The sequence below is a fragment of the Leopardus geoffroyi genome, chromosome A1 (genome assembly GCF_018350155.1).
Source record: "Leopardus geoffroyi isolate Oge1 chromosome A1, O.geoffroyi_Oge1_pat1.0, whole genome shotgun sequence".
Taxonomy (NCBI): Eukaryota; Metazoa; Chordata; class Mammalia; order Carnivora; family Felidae; genus Leopardus; species Leopardus geoffroyi.
In genome coordinates, this window is record NC_059326.1 from 206,316,896 (window position 1) to 206,339,608 (window position 22,713).

Here is a 22,713-nt window from a genome sequence, read left to right on the forward strand (position 1 = left end):
TTTCCTAAAAAAGGCCACTGTGAAGGGGAGACCATGAAGACTGAGGGAAAAGAACATTCCAGGCAGAGGAGAAACCAAGTACAGAGGCCCTGAGGTAGAGAAAGAAGGAGGTAGTGAGATCCAAGAGATAGCTCAGGAATGATTCAGTTGCCTTCCAGGTCTTGTTAAAGACTTTGACTTTTTTTTTTTTAGTTTATTTACTTATTTTAAGAGAGATAGAGACAGCGCGAGTTGGGGAGGGGCAGAGAAAGAGAGAGGGAGACAGAGAAACTCAAGCAGACTCTGCACTGACAATGCAGACGTGGGGCTCAAACTCATGAACCATGAGATCATGACCTGAGCCAAAACCAAGAGTCAGATGCTTAACCGACTGAGCCACCCAGATGCTCCAAAGACTTTGACTTTTACTCCAGTTGGAAATAAAAGCCAGCACAGGGTTTTGAGCATAAGTCGGGGCACTATGTCCAATTGTGCCAGAAATGAAATGCACAAGGGCCTCTTCATGTGAGGCAGCATCATTCCTAATGTAAACATTGTAGATATTTATGTATTTTAAGGTAGTTATCCACAGATGGCAGTAAAAGGTCCAACAAAATCAGTCATTATGACCATATACTTACAGAGAGAAGTGAACTGTCTTGAGGACAGGTGTCTTTTCCTAATTTGCACAAGCCCTGTATGGGCTAGGTGTGTTCCTGCAAGAAGGAACATGATCAGACTTCTATTTCAAAGGGTCATCTGGCTGCTGTGTTCATACTACAATACAGGCCAGCAGGAGTGAAATTAATGAGGTCAGTTTGGAGGAAACTACAAGGAGGTGGCTTGGACTAAAGTGACAGCAGCAGAAACAACAAGAAAGTGTCCAGAATAAGGGAGAGAGGCCAGTTGAGGGGCACGGAGGAAACATAGGCCAAATGCCTAAGAAAGTGTCTGATGCATGATAAGTACCCAAAAACATGAGTTCCCCTCCTTCCTTTCTTGCTAAACTATCATCCATACCAATATGAGGAAAAAAACAGATAACCATTGAGTTTGGAGCCCAAGCAGGTATTTGGTGTTACATAGAACAGAAGCGGCAGTCTGGTCCCTTGATCTTGGAACAAAAATGACTCAGAAACTGGTTGAGACATGCAACTATTCATGAAAAGGGACTCATTTCCTTTCAAGAACATTACTATTAAATATCAATCATCAGGTCACTTAATGCAGAGGGAAGTCAGTTGTAAAGAGTAATGTTTTCATACCTACAAACTCATAATCACAACCATCTTGCTTGGTTAAAGCCCCAGACAATGTTCCTGGAATTCACTCAAACTGCTAACTTTTCACCTGCCTGCCTGCCTTTTCATTAGGACTCATGCACGCATGCATATGTGTTCACACACACACACACACACACACACGCACGCACACTCATACTCACACACTACTATCACCCATTCTGTATAGTTCTTGTACTTAGAGACCAAATTGCAAAGTTTTTATTTTCTAGAACTTTTGGCTACTCTTAATTTTGAAACATGAAAGAGTAAAAGACAGGGGTCATAACAATTCATACTTTTATGGAAACTGTGAGGCACCTGTTATTCAGCATGGCACTTAGTACCTGGTGATAGACTTTCCTAAATTCCCAAGACTTAGCTATTCTTTGGCATACCCAAGACATATTTCTGTGATATATGAAATGTATGCTGAAGTAATTTATATCATATAAATTGTTATACACAATTTATACATTATTTTTCCCTTGTGGAGTACACTATAAGTTTGGAGAAGAAATCGCCTCAGGAGGCTTGGGATTCAATAAATATAAAATGATAAAAGGGCAACTGTAGGAAAAGTTTACCTAGAGGTTGTAGGGTATTGTCTCTATCTGTTTTAGTAGTTTCTATAGTTCCAATCATGTGCTGTTTGGAAATTCCAGTGGTTTCCAATATCTTAAAACAAACAGTAGCAGCATGTTGTATGAAGTGAGGTGATTGATAACATGAATCTTTCTGGGTACATTCTCAGATTGTCAGTAAACTCATCCCAAATGAAGAAATTCTAATGTTCCTGGAGGAAACCCTGGATGGTCTGGAGACCCTTAACCCCACCTGTACAAAGGCCTGTGGCATATGGATGGTTGCTGCCCTGAAGGAGCAGGGAGCTGCTTTGGAAGAACAGGTGAACTGACAGCCAGTTTGACCATCGAGCAGAATTCTAACACTTCTGAAATGCCAAGTTGATTGCTACTTCCCAGTTTGTCCTCTGTTGGGAAATAAGCAAGAGCATGCATAGCCTTGGGAGGCCTCAGCAGAGACCCAACTTGTGTATTAACAACCAGGCTTATGTTGTCTCAGCCTTCTCAATTGCCTTTCTAGTCTGTGATCAAAAAATCTTTCCCAACTGTCACTCTTTGGCCAGAGACAGCAGCTCTGAACCAAGGGCATTTGGATTCTGGAAAATTGGACTGTTAGATCTATAAGGATGAGGGTGACTGTGTGGATCACCTTTGGGATGACCACTGAGGATCAGTAGAGTTTCTAATTCCACTGCCTCTCTTCAGGCTTCTCTTCCACACACCTTGGGGTTTGTTTTCTGGTAAGGAAGGTGTCATTGAAGAACTGATTGAGGGAAAGTCCTTAGTCCTACTCCCAGCTGGAGAGTTAGGCAGAGTGAAAAGGATTTGAGCTCAGGAATCTTGGTTAAGAGCTCCAAATGGGGATGCTCTAGCCTTTCTCTTGAGGTTGGACACAAAATTCAGGCAATTCAAAGATTAATAAGGAGGAAGAGAATCTTTAACTCAATGAAGGCACCTCCTATAGGTGAAAGAAGTTATGGTCCCCATGTCCCGGAGTCAACCACCCTAAATTAAAGAATTCTCCAAAGTATGACCTTTAGAAATTATTTCTGTGCTAATTACTCTCCAATCAGTTTTTTAAAAAATTTACTGAGTGTGTACTATGTGGCAGGCATTATACTGGACTTGGGAAGATCAAAGGTTCATAAATTTGGAATGTTGTTGTATTTGTGTGTTTGGCATTAAAAGGGAGCAATAGGGACCTAAATCCTCCCCTAATGGGACTCTGTGGTAATCATATTTGCCAGATATTTATGTTTAAAGAATTTTAATTCAGAGTAAATGTCATGTTTAACCTAAAAATATCTATCCAAAATAAACAAGAGAAATATCTACTAGAAGCAAAGCTACTAGCAGATAGATATGCCCTTCTCCACGTCAAAAATCCAAATGTATAATATCATTTCCTGCTGCCCACAGATTCACATCCAAATTTGGAAGGTGACCTTCAGTGTTCTCTAGGATCTGGCTTCATCTTTTCTGTCAAGTTATCTTCTCTTACCCTCATTTTCTCTGTGTTCCAAACTGGACCGTTCTCTTGTTCCAGAAATGTTTGCCATATTTGCTTGGGCCCATGTTCTCATGCTAGTTTATATATATATATATATATATATATATATATATATATATATATATACATATATATATATATATATTTTTTTTTTTTTTAGAGCAGTTTTAGGCTCACAGCAAAATTGGGCATAGAGCCCTGTACCTCCTCTCCCCACACACATGTATCCTCCCTTACCATCAACATCCTACAACATGGTGGTACATTTGTTACAATCGATGAATCTACATCAACACATTATTATCACTCAAAGTCCACAGTTTCCCTTAAAGTTAACTGTTAGTATTGACAAACGTATAATTGCACATATCCACCATTGCAGTAACATACAGAATACTTCCACTGCTCTAAAAATCTTTTGTGCTTCATCCATTATCATGCTTTTTTATTTTACATCTTTATCTATATTCTTCTTTGGGATGAGGATGACTTTCCCCACCATCCCCACCTTGCCTTTTGAAATTTCTATATATCCTTCAAGATCCACATCAGGTGTCCCTCCAAAGTGATCTCAGTTACTTCTGGGTTCCCTCACAATCTTGTGAACCTCTTGTGTACCATTTGCCATATACTGCCTGGTGCACAGGCCTTTGGATATATGGCTGGTATTCTTTCTTAGAACATTCTTTCCTTTTGAGAAAGGGCTACATTGTATTCCTCTTTGGTAAATCCCCCACAATGCCTAGCACAACACTTGGCATAATGCAGTCTTTCACTAAATATTTTTTACATTGACTTAGGAATAAATACCCAATATACCCACAACCCTCGTGAGTAAGAGATAGGCCATGCATAGAATTAACTAGTGTTTCTAACATTATTATAGAACTCATCAACTACCCATGATTAATATGCTGACTATATGTGTCCTAAGCCATATAGTAGAGGGAAAATGGCAATTTAATGTTTGATTTGGACTTTTTTTTTTTTTTTAGCTGTTGGAGATCTTGAGCATGATTTACTATCACATGCCAGTCCTCAGACAAAAGGAGGAAAGTTTTCAGTTTATGCTGGAAGCCATCTCTCAGATAGCCAGCTTTCACATGGATGCAGTTGTTGCTAACCTTTTACAGAAGCCTCTGCCCTTTGACAGGTAGATTCTAACTGAGCTCATTCCTTCTCCCAGGAAATGCTAATCCGCACTGAGGAAGAATTTGTGGTTTGAGAGAAAGAGAGTAAAAAGAAAGGTTGAGAACATCTCACCTAAATAATAAGTTCAAAAATGGTGTTTGAATCATAAATAATGTTTTTCCAAGTGTTTTTCATATACATATCCTCCTAATATGATAAGATTTCTTTTAAAAAAAAAATACATCATAGGAATAAGTGAATATTAGAAAATGAGTATTTCTCTTCTTTCTGGTTGCCTTGAATTTCACCTATGTGAGAGGTTTGTGCCTTAAAGGACATTAACAAACCTCAGTAACCCAAGTCCAGAATGCTGGACTGTTAAATAACACATCCTTATCATCTCCGGGCATGTAAGCATCGCCATCTGTCCTTGAAATTTTGATTAGTCATAATGTGGTTTTAGAGGGAAACAGATGAAAAAGCTCATATTCCAAAGAGTTGTTTCTTATCAGCTTCCTGGCTTACCACCCTAGGGACACAAAGACATTGTGGAAGGCTCTGGCTGAGAACACAGCCTCCAGTGGTAAGCTCTTGAGAGCCTTAACAGACAAACTTGAGAATGAATTAGAAGATGACGTAGCTGGGCTGGAGGCGATTTCAGTGAGTTGGACAACCCATCGCATACCTGGAATTGTGTCCCACTCCATGGTCTGTCCCCACCTGGAACTTGGTGATGTAGCATTAATCATACTTCTTCCCCTCTTATACCCTGATTTTAAATCGGCTCCAGTTAATTGGAGTTAGTTCGACAAATATGGCAGCAATTTTGTCTGTGGCTGATCACTTTTAGAAGCAAATTTTTCATCATCCCAAAGAAAATCTGTGGGTCTGTATTTACAAATTAGTCTTAAGCTATCCAAAGCACCCGCTTGAAAGAACTCAATGCTGGAAAAGATTTCATTTCACCTGACTGGTGCCCCCTGGAGTTTGGAGTTGCCGAACATAACAGTCCTGAGAGAGAAACACAGTATGGGCTGAGAAGTTTCCAAACAAATACACCCTCTTTTCTGGCATTTTTTGTGTTTTTTGTTTTGTTTTGTTTCGTTTCGTTTCGTTTCGTTTTGAGTATGAGTGCGGTCAACTTGGAAAGCAATCCTTTGGGGAGAAAACAACTTGAAGGTCAGACCAGGGAGATGTCCTTGGAGGAAAGGAGCCTTTTTGACCACGAAGTCCTTTCTCCCCTCAGGTGGCCTGTGCAATGTATGAAGTGGTATCGGCAGGCACCCCTGTCACAAGCTTGTACCCGGAGGTGTTCACTCTTCTCCTGAAGTTGGTCAGCTGCACGCTGGGCCAGAAAATGCCCACTTCCACCTTCAGCCGCAGGCGGCGGGTGATGCCACAGGGAGAACGGCAGCAGACCGCAGACCCCTGCAGGTAAATGGCCAGGCCAGAGGGTCTGCCAGAGCTGTCTGGACCCCAGACTCTAGAGGAGGGGCTCTGTTAGTCAACGCCTATGCCTCCTGGCGTGGCCTCAACTACCCATGAGGCAACGAGTCTCCACACTGCCCTTGAGCCCTGTTGCTCTTCCTCCCTGCGCAGTACCCAGTACAGTTGCCCAGAATGGCCACATAACAACGAATAGCAGCTCTATCTGCTTCCATAGAGAGCCTGTTCTGCTCCATTTGTTTTCTGTCAGTGAGACCCTTCAAAGAAAGCTGGAATTCTGGGATAGTCAACGCCACCAAGGAAAGAAGAAAAATAGAAATAAATACCATATTTTATTAAATTTAAGATATTACCAATTGAAGGAAGCAAAATTATTTTGTGCACTGTTGAAAAAGAAAGAAAGAATCCTGATCAAGCCATGAATCAATGCTTTGTTATACTTTAAATTTTTTACTATGTATTTATTCAAAGAGCTCTTTGAGAATTATTAGGTGCACATTTTGATCCTACATCACAACGCTCTGTTTCTGTGCCCTTTTGCATAACTTTTCATTCCAATGTCAAATCCACCTTAGTTTTTTTTTAATCTTTTTTTTTTCACGTTTATTCATTCTGAGGGACAGAGTGTGAGTGGGGAGGGGGAGAGAGAGAGGGAGACACAGAATCCAAAGCAGGCTCCAGGCTTTGAGCTGTCAGCACAGAGCCCGACGCGGGGCTCTAACTCACAGACTGTGAGATCATGACCTGAGCTGAAGTCAGACGCTTAACAGACTGAGCTACCCAGGCACCCCTCAAATCCACTTTGTAAAGACATTTTAAACAACGGTTAGACCCAACACATGTAGTTCCAATAACACAATGTTACCAAAATGACAACAGTATAAACAACCGTGCCTAAATCCATACATGTTCGTGTGCACGCACTGGTAATAACAACTACACCACAACCAGTGTCTGGCCAACTGTCATAACACGCTATCCATTGCAAGCCGCATCCTGCTTCTGAAGGGCTGTTTCAGAATCAGTGAAATATAGTATTTGGCACTTTCCATCTTTAGGGCTTTATTTTCTCATGAGAGGTTAACAAAATTTTGTGGCATTATTTACTGGTCCAAATCACCTCAGTGTCCCCTTTGGCCCCAAAACTGAAGTGTGAGATCAGGCTGTCTGGTTTTTTCCCTCACACAACATCCATTAATCCAGGGTGAAGCAGCCTCGTGGGGAACAGAAAGAGTGAACTTGGGATTCACAACTCCCTGTATGGGGTTGACTTACTTTTGTGGTGCCCACTGTCTCCTTCAGGCTCTCAATCACAACTCTGAAGTGTGTGCAAGCCCAAGCCATGAAAGAGGGCCTTGCCAAGGAATCTGATGAGGGGGACAACTTATGGACCCTTCTCAGCAGCCCCAGTACCCACCATGTAGGAGTATGTGCACTGGCCAGGTAATGTGTGGACATTCGAGAAGTGGATACAAAGGAGAAAAATTAAAAACAGAGTAAAAACTGCCATGTAGGCAACTTTACTGGAACCAACGGACTCACCAAGGATCTGTAGTCCAGGAGAAAAAAGAGGGAAGAAAGAGCAAAGGCAGATGGGAAGGGATGGTGGGAAGAGCCCAAATCCTTAGTGCTCTTTCATGGAACATTTCTTTTGAGATCATTTATTTCCTTGAGAGAGAAATAGACTAAAATCTCCTCCATTGTTTAGAAAGAAAAAAGTCTCTGCTACAATTGGAGCCTTGCATTTTCTAGGAGCATGGTGCTGTGGCAACATGGAGTCATACTAGACATCATGGAGCAACTGTTTGCATCTCTCACCTCCTCCTCGGAGAACTACCGGATAACCGGCACAGCTTTCTTCTCTGAGGCAAGAGAGAACAGTCATGTCACTGCCCAGCAGGCTCTCTGGGTCCCCTTGGGGGCATTTCTCTTAGGGTCAGCAGTTCAGTGGGAGCTGGAACCACAGAAGAGGGCCCTTCAGGAGAGCTTTGGTAGTACAGAGATTCAGCCGCCGCCAGAAATACAGTACCTGAGAAGGGAACGAGAGAGGAAAAGAACTCACCCAAACCTCTTCCTTTGCTCCAGTCTGCCGGAACCAACCTCCCAGGACAGAGAAGGGTGGACGATAGATATGACAGGGACAAAACAAAAAGTAACCAAGAACTATATTATTGTCCCCTCACACCCTGCCATAAAGGTTGTCCCAGACAACCCGGAGAAGGAACATTGCCAGTAACTCCCGTTTTCCTGTTTTTCCATTTAGATTAGAGACATCCTACTTAACTGGGTAGTGTGGTTCTCATCACCATGTAACCTTGGCCTGTGGGCTGCTCAAATAGAGAGATTCGTTTCTGCCAGGCTTGCTGATTCACCTGAGGGCTTTCTCCCCTGCTCCAAGAGCAGCCGGGTGCTAGTCTTTAACTGTAGTTATGATGCACTTATTCTCCTGAAGAGAGGCCACTCCTTTAACTAAAGGGGTGAAGTGGTTGTTTTCAGCTCATGAAGGAGCCGACCCTTTGGAAGCATGGGAATCTACGGGAAGTGCTGATCCTGATGGATCAGAGCGCCTGGGACTCCAACGCCATTTTGAGGCAAATGGCCATCCGAGGGCTTGGTAATACAACTTCTGGAGCCCCTCACAAGGTAAAGGGAGTTGGGGTAGGTGCGGGGGACACTTAATCAGAGTTTAAAATAATTATTTACTAGGGGCGCCTGGGTGGCATAGTCGGTTAAGCGTCCGACTTCAGCCAGGTCACGATCTCGCTGTCCGTGAGTTCGAGCCCCGCGTCAGGCTCTGGGCTGATGGCTCAGAGCCTGGAACCTGTTTCCGATTCTGTGTCTCCCTCTCTCTCTGCCCCTCCCCCGTTCATGCTCTGTCTCTCTCTGTCCCCCCCAAAAAATAAATAAACGTTGAAAAAAAATAAAAAAAAATAAATAAAATAATTATTTACTAACCCACACCTCGTGCTTGTATAGCAATTAAGTAAAAATCCAAAAGAAATTGCTACAGTGGTATCTCTCGAGTTGAAGTGTATGCGACCCTAACAGAATTCCAGTTTCCTTGGGAGTCTCCTACCCTATTCTAGATGCACAGAGAGCAGTTTTCAAGATTACGAGACCTTATTTCCAAATAGGTGAAGAAGCATAAGCAGATAATACTGGAATCTATCATCAGAGGCCTATATCACCTGGCCCGCACCGAGGTTGTCTGTGAAAGCTTGAAGGCTCTAAAAAAGATCCTGGAGCTGCTCACAGACCGGGATGTGAGCTTCTACTTCAAAGAAATAGTGCTGCAAACTAGAACCTTCTTTGAAGACGTAAGTGAGTCTGTTCAGAATTCTGCCCTCCCAGGAGTGAGTGAACAGAAAGAGATTCAGGTGGTGCCGGTAGCAGGAAATGCTGGTGTCCCATCCATATTCCTTGGCCCTCCCCTGTGGTCACCCGCACACAGGTCACCTGCGCAGAGGTCACTTGTACAGTTCTTATGCAGGCTGCTGGCTTCTTGCCTCTCTCTCAGCCTGAGGGTACTCTCTGGCCTGGGAATCAGGCTTGCTCTGAGCAGGGTGGGCCAGACAAATGAGAACAAACAGGAAATAAACAATAAGAAACAAAAGTTTGCAAATAAACTTCCCGGCTTCCTCACCCATCACAAGGATTGAGCTCCACTTGCCCATAAGGGCAATACCCTCACGTATATTCCCTTTCACAGCTTTCCTCTCTGTCCTGGGTCATTCCCAAAAATTACCGCAGAACTCAACACAGAACAAAGGCCCCAGTAAAGACCTTGTCATCTCCAACACTCTTTTCCACATCAAGATTCAAAGGTTCAAAATGCTTGTGTGGTTCACTTCATCGAGGAGTCAGTATAAACTATAGCCGGTGGGCCAAATCCCGCCCCGAGCATCTTTTCATAAATTAGGTTTTATTCGGAGCACAGCCACGCTCACCGGTTACATATTGTCTACGGTTGCTTTCACACTTCATCTGCAGAGTTGATTAGCTGTTACAGAAACCATATGGCCCCCAAAGTCTAAATTAGTTACTGTCTGGCCCTTTACAGAAAGAACTTGCCAACCCCCAATCTAGTCAATAGCCTAGAAATAAATTTCAAAAAAGATCAGTTGGTGACCCTAGAACAGAGGAAAGTCATTTTCCTTTATACCTTCCAGAAAACTAGATTTTATTATTATTTTTGGCTTATTCACCGTCATCAGTGTAAAATCTCTTTCACCTCCAACTTATATCTGTTTTTTATAATCGAAAACTGTTTCCTCATGTTTGTTGTCAGAGGAGATGGAAAACTGCTGGTTTCCTCCTCTTAAACATTAAGGCTTGATTAAATTACCTTTCTACCTTCTAGTCTCCAGACTGAAAAGTCTTCATTTCCTTCATTATTCATAATAAACCTAATTTTTCAGCTCCTTAAATATTTTACAAGCCAGTGACTATGTTGTATCTCTAGATGTGGCCTGCAGAGTATTGAATACAACCTGAAGAAAAATTACCTCTCAGGTCTGATTTTTTTATTTATCCACTCCAATTTTTTTTTTTTTAACTCTTGCCCTTTCCTCCTGACTCTTTGACAATCCGTTAACTGTATAGACCTCTGGATTTTAGTCTGTAATATATACCCACAGTCAATAATTCTCCAGTTTTGTATTTTTTAGTTTCCTTTGACAGCAGCTTTCTGCTTGTTTCCAGCTACCTTCTCCAATGTTATCAACATTACTTTTTAATTCTCATCTTGTCCTCAAAACTGCTTTCTTGGCTCTCACTCAATGCTGTATCTTCCAATGATGTATCTTCTGTAAAATAACAAAGATGTTCTTTTCTCTTTTTTTTCCATTACACAGATCATTGATGACAATCTTCGACAACAAAGAGCTGAAGCAACCCCTTCAGGGCCCCCACCTGTTTGTTAGGTTCCCCAGGCTGTTGTTGGTCCAGTGATGATAATTCTCTTGGATCTGAGCCTCCAATAATCACCTATGAGTTTTGTGGTCAACATAATGTTTCTCAGTCTTATGCAAAAGAAAAAAAAAAAACAACTAAAGTCTTGCTGGTTGTTAGGTTAGCACTTTCTCATCCTTAATAGGTATTAATTCCATCATATTTGTATAAAAGTGAAGTTTGATAAAACTTAAGTCTTAGTAATGCCATGCTATTTTTTTCTCTGGCAATGCTCTCTTCTCACAAATAAACTTAACTATACTTTATGAAACCTTGCCCATGCAGTTTTAATCTATATATTAAGCATACAATTCTATAATCTCCAAACTTCTTCCCCCCTCCATTTCTTTCAATATTTAAGCACTTTCTTGGAATTCTTAAAACATGGTGACACTTCAGCAAAGGGGCAGAACGGAAAATATGGCTGCCATGCCATGCTCCAGTCCCTGCTTGCTCCCATCCCCGTCCCTGAGCAGCCACCTTACTCTCTATGACTCCACTCTCTCAACTCGAAACAAGGACACTAAACTCTAGGATCTTTCCCAGCACCTACAACAGGTTCATTGCTTCTTTTCCGCTTTTTCATCATCCAACTGGTTGATCATTCCTTAACCTATCATTAGGTCCTATTATTTGATTTGGGAAAATTTTAAAGATTTTGAAAAAAGTAAATACCTTTCTAGGTATTTTGTTATTGGTTTGCTTTCTTTTTTCTAAAAAGAGACCTTTTAGGGAGCATAGCTGGTTCAGTCAGGAGAGCATGCAACTCTTGATCTCAGGGATATAAGTTCAAGCCCGTGTTAAGTGTGGAGATTACTTGAAAATAAAACCTTTAGGGGCACCTGGGTGGCTCAGTCAGTAAAGCGTCCAACTCTTGATTAGGTCATGATCTCACAGTTTGTGAGTTTGAGCCCCGCATCGAGCTGTCATTGCAGAGCCTGCTTGGGATTCTCTGTCTCCCTCTCTCTCTGCCCCTCCCCAACCCTCTCTCTCCCTCTCTCTCTCAGAATAAATAAACTTAAAAAAAATTTGTTTTTCTAGTACATCTAAATTTCTACTTCTTTTTCCATTATACAAGGTCACGTCTCATGTATTCATTTAACTTTTCTGGCCTTGTCCCAACCAGCCATCTTTCTTTTTTCTGGAAGATCTTTATTAACTTCCTTTTTTCTGTCATTTTTGCTTCTGTGCCCACTTCTGATACATTCCATCTTGCCACCAAAATTAATACTTCTCTATCTTCTCCCCCTCATATTCGTGGGGATGCTTTTCAAAAGTTGGCCCTTGTTTATCGCTAATCCAAAATATAATATTCTGCTACTCAGAACGGCTTTTCCCTTCATCACTCTGCCTTTATATGGGTATCTTAAACTACTTTTCTGGACCTGGGAGGAAAAAAAGAAGAACCTTCAGAAAATCCATCAGTGTTTGTTAGAGCTGTGAACAATATCAGCAAGGTTTGGGGGATGATAGAAGAACATCTTTCTCCACCACCTCACCCTTTGGTTCTTAAAATCATTGTCTAACCGTCCTGGACAACAAGCAAGGAAGTTCCAGAACTTCTTATATGCAAGGGTAGGGCTAAGCACTATTTGTTTATTCTCTGTCTCTGAGACCAAGGGTCTTCCGAGTTGCCTTTCATCATATTGGAAAGTATTTGGGACCTTGTAGAAGAGACTTAGGCCTTGGGCAATTTAGATTTGAAGCCCCATAAGTCTAGGCTAGTGGTGCAGTCGGGCTAATTTGTATAAAATACATAAGCAGGAACCCTCCCTGGCCTGTTTACTGTCCCTGTGGTCATGTTTCCCCAGTAGCTACTCAACTGACAGAAACCAAGTCCCAGACCCATGGTCATTTAAACTCGTGGAGTGTGAGTGCAGAGCTTCTGGAAAAGAAAGAGTGTTCTTGGCACACATGAGGGCAGTGACTGGAGCGCACCGGTGCCCAGGGCACAGCCTCCCTCTGCTGAAGTGGGACAGGGCAGGGTGGGGGATGGACACAGGCGGGAATAGCTTGTGATGGGGACTCACCCATGACATGCATCTGTCGTCACAGGAGCAGGATGATGTGAGACTGACTGCCATCTTCTTATTTGAGAATCTGGCATCCCTAACAGGAAGAAGGTGGAAGATTTTTTTTGCGGAAGAAATAAAAAAGAGCATGATTTCATTCCTTCTCCACCTCTGGGATCCCAACCCCAAGATTGGAACTGTAAGTGGTGCTTGCACAGACACCTGCGCCTCCACCCCACCCCTTTGACCCCCCCACCCCTTGGCCAGAAGTGCCAGGAGAGCTGGTCTAGCTGGACCAGAAGACAGATCTGAGGCCACCACTCCCAACTAGACCTGAAAACTGCTTCTCCAGCCCTAGGTTCTTTCTTGCCCTCTCTCTCATATTGTTCTTGCATCCTTGAATCTGGGAAGGTGCCAACATAGATCGTAAGCCCCTCACATTACAGGCATCCACTGCCACTCTCCCAGCCCTAGGCAGCACCCCACTCTTCCAGAAGACAATCCAGTATTCTGGACTGTGACTCAAAGAACTCTGTTTCTTAGGCTTGCCGTGATGTCCTGATCATCTGCATCCCTTTTCTGGGCCTTCAGGAACTCTATGGGGTGTTAGATCATCTCCTCGATGGTCAGGATCTACCAAGGGCCAGAGATTTCTACCGGCAACTCTGTGTGAAACTGGTGAGCATGCAGTAAATGCTGCCTGCAAAGTCATAGCCAAGAGTCCAGGCAAATCCCAGACAAGCAAACAACACAGCAAGGATCTCTGGCCAGAGTCAGAATTGTCTTGGAGGGACAGCAATGATTCTTGGTGTCCTGCCACATCACTCTCTGCTCTTTTCCAAGTCCTGACTGGGATCTGTTCTTCAAGATTCCTGAAACCCATCTGTTGATTAGTCCCAAAAGCCCCAGGACTTTTCTTTTTTATAAGTTTATTTATTTATTTTGAGAGAGAGAGAGCATGCCTGTGGGAGGAGCAGAGAGAGAAGGAGAGAGAGAATCCCAAGTAGACTCTGTATGGGCAGCATGGAGCCTGATGCAGGGCTCGAACTTATGAACCATGAGATCACGACCTGAGCAGAAATCAAGAGTTGGATGCTTAACTGACTGAGCCACCCAGGTGCTCCTACCCGCCCCCCCCCCCGTACTTTTCTGACTAAATTCAGGTTTGAAATGGCCAGAAGACATCTTCCAGTAAAATAATGGCTCTGTGAGTGTTCACTGGTCTTTAGATTTCCTTTTGCAGGACCTAGAGGGTGCCAAATTTCACACAGAGTCACTTTCCCTCTTTGTCCTCTTTGTAAAATACATCTCTTTTAGGCAAAGAGAAACCAGGAAATCCTGTGGATCCTCCACACACACTCTTTCACCTTCTTCAGCAGCAACTGGGAGATGATCCGGAGTGCTGCTGTCAAACTCACAGGTGAGGGCACATCTGCACTCCCTACTCGGTTATGTTGCTCCTTCCCATCCACTTTTGCTTTGACTGGAAGCTACTCTAGCATGAACACAAGTATGACTGGTGTGACCAAAAAAGAAATGCCAGAAAGGAATTCATTTTACCTCTTGGAACATCTTCCCTCAAAGGAACCAACTTGTTCTCTTTTGCAAACATCTTCTGACTTCCCAACACCTCTTCTCCTCCAACTAGACCCTCCTCCCTGCTGGGCCCTCATGCTTCTCTGGTTCCAAGTCATCACTCTTTCTTTTGCCTGATTCTTTGCTCCCAGCCGGCTGCCACTGCCTAAATGGTTTCTTTTGCATTGTCCCTTAACATAAGCCATGGTAAACCTTTTAAGCTCAGTTGAAGCTGAGAGTTTTAGCAGCAACATGATACAAGTGGAAAGTGTGTGGGTCAAGAGGCCAGCAGACCTTGGCTCTGCTCTGTGATGCTGGACAATTCACTTAAATTCTCTGTGTTGCCTCTTTGTCTGATCTATAAAATAAAAGAGGAAAGTAAGTGAATCCCTCAGGATCCTTCTATCATGAAATTCTAAAATTTATCATGAAGCCAGTTCCAACTAATCCAGCCCACTGTGAATGGGCCACGTGAAAGACTGAGTTAAAACATAAGGATTCCTTATTGGATCATGTATATGATCCCTCCAGCTACACTGTAAACTTTTTGAAGACAGGGATCATATCTTACACACGTTAGAAACCCTGACAACAACCGGCATGCCCTGCGAGGACACCGGGTGAACTTTCCCAAATGCACATTGGCCGAGGGACCACTTCCACACATGACACTTAACACCCAATAGACATTAGCCCAGCATCATTCTGGGGGCACAAAGGGAGTCATAGAGTTTGCTCATTCACTAGCCAGACCATTTAACTTCTGACCAGGAGCAGAGCCTAACCTGACCAGTTTTTCATGGCCTCTTCCTCTATAACGAAATTAGCACCTGTTTCTCCTGTTGATTTTAGATGCCATTGTTCTCAATCTGACCAACCAATATGTGCAGTTATTAGACAAAGAGCAACTGACCACACGTGAGTACCAACCCTAGTTTCTGCGCAGCCTGTTGTCAGAGAAATATCTGTGAGGAGGAGAAGTTAATTATGCACCAAGTTCCATGTGAGCCCAGAAACTGAAAATCATAGTACCTCATTATTGTCTCTAATGCTCCCTAGATCCTGGGATTTCTCCAGAGTATAAAGCAACCCCCAGCTCCAGCTCTTTGCAGGCATCATTCCCAACAGACCATTATTTTCTGATTGTCTATAAACCTACTGATCACAAGGTCAAGATCTCCTCTTCCCCTATGTCAGTGTTAAAATAGATCCTCAGCTTGCAGATCCAAATCCTACCTGTTGGCATGGAATGTAAGCATGGACCCAGGGCTCTGCATAGAGCTGACCCTGAACAATGGAGCCTCACAGGGAGGCAGAGTTTGAGCCTTGGCTTTCCTCGTTCACTGAACTTTGCTATTCTTTCTGTTTCAGGGCTCCAAGCACTTCGGCAAGACCCCTGTATCAGTGTCCAGAGAGCAGCCGAAGCTGCCTTGCAGACGCTCCTGAGGAGGTGTAGAGAGATAAGCATCCTTCTGTAAACCACCAGGAAATAAACTGCTAGGCTTTTTCTACAACTGACTCCTGTCTTCATCCTCACAACCTACAGACTTGCAGCATTTTGAGGATAGAGATGGCACCTAGCATAGGGATCTTGGAGTAGTGATATATTCCTTACCCTCCATGGTCTCCCTGCCACCTTCCATTAGTAAAAAGTAAACCCCACAAATTCACTTGAGGGATAACCTGTGATTTCAGTAGTGACAGCCACATAGCTGGAATATTATGTCCCAGCAGATATCAAAAAATGACAGAACTGGAAACAATTCTGCTGCCATTAAGAAAAGGACTACTGTTATTGCCACATATAGCCCTGTTCTGTATTATCTCTGCCAGCCTTGAATTACTACCCACACGTTTTACTTTCTAAAAAGCAGTCTTACACTAAACTTGAACCTCTGCGTTCTTTCTCAGGTTGTAATTTTTGTGTCGAGGCTATGCCCGGTACTTTTCTACAAAAGACCCATTCTGGCATTGTATTAAATCTCATGGTTTTCTTTCTGTAGTTATCCCAGAGCATTCCTTCCTTTGAATGGCATGTGTGTGTGTATGTGTGTGCATGTACGTGTGTGTGTGTGCATGCATGTGTTAATCTTCACAGCATCTGAGTCATAATTCCTTACCTTTTTCCACAATGCCTACATGAAAGGTTACATACATGAAATCAAGTACATAACAAGAAGTTTCTAACACAGAGGCTGGTACTCATTGGACACGACCAAACCATCACGATCATTCATTAGCAACATTATTAAATTGATGCATCCCTTTCCAAATTCCTGTTACCTATATTCTAATCTCTTCCTCCTCAACCTCTTTGGGGAAGCATCTTTTGTTCCTACCGATCTTCTAGGGACCCTAGGAATTTTTTAGGTCAGATATTTTAGGCCAGAGTCCACTTATTCATTCATTTAACAAATATTTATTGAGTGCCTAAAATTTACAAGGCATTGTTATAGCTACTAGGGCTACGACTATGAACCAAAAAAATAGAAAAATTCTACCCTCTTGGAACTTATATGCTATGAACTCTGTGTCTAAATTCTAGAAGATGGAGCCAGCCTCCAAGATGGCCCCCAGCGATTCTTGTCTCTGATATTCATCTTGTCCCCTCTCACAATGAATAGAGATGGCCTGTGCAATCAATACAATATTTCAGAAATTACAAAGTGTGACTTCCCAGGTGAGATCACACATGGTATTGAACTCTCTTGAATCACTTACTCTGGGGGAATCCAGCTGCCAAGTGAGGGGGATACTCAAACAGCCCCAAAAGAGTTCCATGTGGCAAAGAACTGATACCTGCTGCAAACAACCAGAGCTAACTTGCTAGCTATGTTAATGTGCAATCTTGGAAATAGATCCATGAGCCCTCCCCAGGTCTGAAGGTCTTCAGACGATTAAAACCTCAGCTGACACATTGACTGGATTATGAGATAAGATATAAAATGCCCAATTAAATTTGAATTTCAGGTGAACTATGAATATTTTTTAGTAAAGTATGCCCTGATTATTACATGAGACATACTGAAAAAAATACTTATTGTTTATTTAAAATTAAAATTTAACTGAGCATCTTGTATTTCTATTTACTAAATCTGGCAACCCTACTACAATCTAATAAGAGTCCTGAGCCAGAATCACTAAGCTGAACTCCTCCTGAATTCCTGAACCACAAAACCATATAGTATATCTTTGTTGTTTTAAGCCACTAAGTTTTGGGGTCATTGACTAAGCTCCAGGGGGTAAACATTACACAAAGAGTCCATGATACCACCAATGTTGTATGCAAATTTCTGTGTATAATTGTGTAGGTGCATTTTCAGGGTAATGGCTTTCATTAAATTCTTAACGAAGTCAGAAGCTGTTCCCAAGCATAACATATATGAAACAGAGCAAGAAAAAGAAAATAAGAGGTATGGGTTTAGTCGACATCTTTTGGCAGGTTATTTCAAGTCAAAAGACTTTTCAAAAGAGCACCGTCCACTAGAACTTTCTGCAGCGATGGAAACGTTCTATATCCGCACTAATATGGTAGCCACTAGCCACATGTGTCAACTGAGCTCTTGAAATGCAGCTAGTCTGAGGAATTAAATTTTTAATGTTAAGCTTAAGTAGCCATGTGTAGCTAGTAGCCACAGTATTGTACAAGACAGTTTTGAAACGTGGGGCAAAGAGTCAATTTGAGCTGGGCCACCTTGGAATTGTAGGATATTCTCAACATGAGTATAAACTCACTGACACAGGACTTTGATACTAATTTATATATCTCCACCACTATTCTCCATCCCACCTAGCATCCAACAAAGAGCTTTCCTCATCACTGATCGATAGAAATTAGGTAGAACATGGTACTGTAATAGTGTTGCATGATGACAAATGGTAGCTATGCTTACGGTGAGCAAAGCATAACATACAGACCGATTGAATCACTATGCTGTACACCTGAAACTAATAGAACATTGTGTGTCAACTGTACTTCAATCTAAAAAGAAAAGAAACTAGGTAGAACGGGCACATGAAACACACATTGCCACTGAAACTTTATCTCTCTAAACCCTAATCTTAGGATTCTCTCTTGACAAGAATTCCCAACACATTTTTTTCTCACATCCCAGCAACTCTCCTTACAAGTTGTGTAACTTGGGGGAAAACATCTAACCTCTCTGTACTTCAATTTCCACATCTGTAAAATCAGGGTAATGATATCTACTTCAAGGTGCTATTGTGCGGATGAAGTGTATTAATGTATATGTAAAGAACTTAGAAACCTAGAATAGAATCATTGTTAAGTAAATGTTACCTATACAAAATAAATGTTTTTTATTTTTATTTTTATTTTTTGGAGAGAGAAAGAGAGGGCACAAGTGAGTGAGGGGTGGAGAGAGAGAGAGAGAGAAGCAGGGCTTACCGGAAGTGGGGCTCGAGCTCACCCGAAGTGGGACTCAAACCCAGCATGAGGTCATGACTTGAACTGAAGTCAGATACTTAACGACTGAGCCACCCAGGTGCCCTATACAGTATAAGTATTAACAATATGAATAAATTTATCATTAGAATCACAAATGTTAATGTAAACTCAGCAACTGTCATATACAACTAACTGATTATACCACCTCCGTGGGGCTGTGTTCCTGATCCTGTGAATGCTGCTGCCCTCCTTGGGGGGCTGAAAAAGAGGCGACCTCTCCATTCAGAAGATCCCAGCTCAGCAGCTGGCGCTTCTGCTGTGCCTGCCTCACAGTCCCTGCAGTTGAGCCACAGTCGGGTTGTGTGGCAGGAAAAACGTAGATCTCTTTGTTCTCCCCAACAATTATTTCTATTAAGCCCTCCCAACTACTACTATTCCCTCTCAGAATTGCCACCAGCCCCCCCTCCCCCCCCCCGCGCCGGAGGCCTCTCTTGACAGTCAGTCCTCCAATGGCCCTCTGTGGTTCATCTTTATGGTTCAAACGCAGGCATATCACCCAAGGGAGAAATACTTGTGGAGCGGTCTCAGGGAAATAGAGTTACAGAGGAAAAGCATGTTCAAGTACTATTGAAGAAATCAACAGATTCCTCACTCCTGTTGCTTGCCTTACTATTATTTGTACATTTAATCATTTCTCAATTCATGTTTACTTCAGGATAGAGTGCTTCAGGGACTAGAACTGCTTTAAAGGGCTCAGGATCACTGTTTTGCAATTCTGTACCCACCCTTTGACCCCATAGTGAGAGCCAGGGCTCTGCTGGTAAATCAGGGACTTTTAGCTTGGCTGACCCGGCTAAAACAGTTTTACCAGAAAAGAGGAGAACAAAGATCACAGATGGGAAGAAAGAAATAGGCTTCCAGGGAAAGAAGCCAAGAGGATTGCTTAATTGGAATTGTCCCTGCACAGCCCTAGTTTTAAAGCATAAAATACAAGACCAGGCACTTTTTCTGGAACCCTCAAGACACTCTGAGATTGTAACAAAGATTTTCTAATAGTGTTTTATTATTACTAGATTTAGTCCCCAATCCCACCATTATCCTTCAGATTACCTAAGTGTGTGACTAGAGAACGCACAGTCAGCTGGATATAGTGGTAACCTGTGAGCTAATCGCGAGCTTTCTTCCAGGCCCCTAACAGAGAACAACTTTCTGATAAGCAATTTTGTATGGCTGCACTCTGGGAATGATCACTTGTTGAATTTCTCTTTCTCACTCATTTTTTATAGGTATCCCTAAAACTGGGACAATAGAAAACATGGATAGAGTCAAGAACAATATGAGAGAAAGACAATGGGATTCATTGTGTGTGTGTGTGTGTGTGTGTGTGTGTGTGTGTGTAAACTTGCCAAGTCATGACATGAGAAATGGCATTTGCTTCTTCCTTTTACTTTAAGTAAAAGTCAAACTTTATTTTCTCAACAAAACGTCCTTACTTATTTGTATTTCTTCTGGACAAACTGTCCTGGATTTTATTTATTGAATTATGTGGTTATCCTGAAAGCAAGATAAATTTGGAGAACACAATTTTATAAATATATGTGACTCATAGCTTCTTTTTCAATTTGGGAGCCACCAAAAAACATAAGATAAGGAATCCTTCTACATTACCTATCACTTCCTCCAAATAGTCTCAGAGGTAAATCCAGAGGATTAAATTGACCAATGCCCTAACACCTTCCTAAATGCACAGTGGTCAAAAAGAAGCTCTACCTTGGAGCTGGAGAGCCTGGAAAATTGCTTATTATTAGCCTGAAGGATAGGTTAATGAGGACTTGTTTTTCAGAGAGTAGAGGGGCAGTAGGAATTTATCTTTATCCTGATCCCAGTGGAATCATAAGAAAATCATTAATTACCTCACATCCAACGCTCAGAGGTTCTGCACAGGCCTGTGGATGAGGGTAGACAGGCCTATGGCAGGACTTGTGGCCTAGCCAGTTTCCAGTCTATAACATTCTGTAATGTTTTATTCTGTAAAAGAATAAAACCCTATAGGACTATAACAGAAATGTTTTATTAAGAAATAAAGATGGCTAAATAGCAGAGGGCCAAATGTTGAATGACAAATCAAGTTATACTGTATCTGGAAGATAGTGGGTAGCCAAAAGAAGTTCTTGATCAAGGTAGTAAAATGATAAAAGCTGTACTTTGGCATGTGATTAACAGAGTAGATAAACTGGTACATCAGATAGTAGTGATAGGCTTTTGGACAAGGAAATATTATGAGAATAAATGACAAGACCAATTACTAGTAAGAAGATTGAATTAGTCATCAAAAACCTGCCAACAAACAAAAGTCCAGGACAAGACAGCTTCACTGGTGAATTATACACAACATTTAAAGAAGAATTAATACCAATCCTGTCAAACTCTTCCAAAAAATAGAGAAAAGAAGGGAACACTTCCAAAATCATTTTATGAAGGCAGAATTACCCTGATACCAAATCCAAAAAGGAAGCCCCAAGAAAAGAAAATTACAGACCAATTTTCCTGATAAACATAGATGTGAAAATCTTCAACAAAATATTACCAAACCAAATTCAACAGCACATTTAAAGGACCATATACCATGATCAAGTGGAATTTAAGTTGTAATTTAGTTCACCGAGATCTCAATCACCTTTCTCTTCTATATCACACCAACTCATTGCGTTGATGACATTACACTGATTAGACCAAATAAGAAAGAAATAGCAGCTAGTCCAAACCTATTGGCAAGACATTTGCATATCAGAAGGTGGGAAAGAAATCCGAATAAATTCAAGGACCTCAGTGAAATTTTTAGGAGGCCAGTGCTAGAGCATGTCGACATGTCCCATCTAAGGTGAAGGATAAGTTGTTGCATCTGGCCCCTCCTACAACCATGAAAGGCACAATGCCTACTGAACCTCTTTAGATTTTGGAGGCAACATGTTCCTCAATTGGGGATGTTACTCTAGTACATTTACTGACTTACCCAAAAGCTTCCAGGGCTGAGTGGATCCTAGAACAAGAAAAGATTCTGCAACAGGCCTGGACTGCTGTGCTACTTGAGCCATATGATCCAGCACATCCAGTGGTGCTTGAAGACTAGCTGCTCTTTCTTTCTTATTTGGTCCAATCAGTATAATGTCATCAATGCCTCTCTGGGATAGCCCTGAAGGACAGTGGTGAAGGGAAATCCTCCCAGAGGGCAGAACTTTGAGCATGCGCTCAGCTGTTCACTTTGCCTAGAAGCAGAAATGGCCAGATGTGTGATTATATACTGATTCATGGGCTATGTCCAATTATTTGGCTAGAGTCAACTGCCATCTGGCCACTTTGGGCTCCTTATGCCTCTGAGTCTACAGGAAGAGAAGAAATAACTGTGCTGGATGGGGTGATTGATCCTGATTGCCAAAGGAAAATTGGACTACTACTCCACAATGAAGGTAAAGAAGAATATGTCTGGAATACAGGAGCTCCTTTAGTGCATCTCATAGTATTACTATGCCCTGTGACTAAGGTCAATGAAAAACTACAACAACCCAATCCAGGAAGGACTATTAATGGTCCCATTCAGCAATAAAGATATGGGTCACTCCATCAGGTAAGAAAACCACAATTAACTGAGGTGCTTGCTGAAGGTGAAGGGAGTACAGATTGGGTAGCAGAAGAAAGAAGTTATAAATGCCAGGTAGAACCACATGACCAGTTACAGAAATGAGGACTGTGACTGCCATGAGTATTTCCTCCTTATTCTGTTACAAGTGTGTGTTGTGTATTTGCAAATATCATTATTTTCTTTGCTATCTCTATATCA

At 42.1% G+C, this 22,713-nt stretch overlaps 1 protein-coding gene and 1 long non-coding RNA gene across 8 annotated transcripts in view; one reads left to right on the top strand and one right to left on the bottom strand.

Moving 5' to 3' along the window:
* Positions 1-16,365, top strand: part of MROH2B (maestro heat like repeat family member 2B) — a 73,045-nt gene extending 56,680 nt beyond the window's left edge. For 2 of the 6 annotated variants that reach the window (XM_045439360.1, XM_045439370.1), the window contains 13 exons: positions 2,014-2,166; positions 4,349-4,506; positions 5,018-5,144; positions 5,731-5,918; positions 7,233-7,373; positions 7,683-7,797; positions 8,427-8,573; positions 9,065-9,247; positions 12,936-13,091; positions 13,436-13,570; positions 14,210-14,312; positions 15,320-15,385; positions 15,839-16,365. In XM_045439360.1, the coding sequence (XP_045295316.1) occupies positions 2,014-2,166; positions 4,349-4,506; positions 5,018-5,144; positions 5,731-5,918; positions 7,233-7,373; positions 7,683-7,797; positions 8,427-8,573; positions 9,065-9,247; positions 12,936-13,091; positions 13,436-13,570; positions 14,210-14,312; positions 15,320-15,385; positions 15,839-15,945 (1,779 nt within the window). In that variant the 3' untranslated portion in view covers positions 15,946-16,365. Of the gene's footprint in view, positions 1-2,013; positions 2,167-4,348; positions 4,507-5,017; positions 5,145-5,730; positions 5,919-7,232; positions 7,374-7,682; positions 7,798-8,426; positions 8,574-9,064; positions 9,248-10,783; positions 11,001-12,935; positions 13,092-13,435; positions 13,571-14,209; positions 14,313-15,319; positions 15,386-15,838 lie in introns of those variants that run through there. The other 4 variants (XM_045439379.1, XR_006701800.1, XR_006701798.1 and 1 more) reach the window with 4 other exon arrangements.
* On the bottom strand, positions 5,925-19,067 carry LOC123577297. Of its 2 annotated transcripts, XR_006701802.1 has the most exons (7): positions 18,876-19,067; positions 14,762-14,825; positions 12,911-12,989; positions 10,842-10,951; positions 9,235-10,735; positions 7,749-7,959; positions 5,925-6,207 (listed from the first exon to the last, which is right to left on the bottom strand). It is a non-coding gene; the product is annotated as an uncharacterized LOC123577297 (long non-coding RNA). The 2 variants fall into 2 exon arrangements; XR_006701801.1 differs by lacking the exon at positions 5,925-6,207 and having other exon boundaries at positions 6,670-7,959.
* Between the last annotated feature and the right edge of the window lie 3,646 nt (positions 19,068-22,713).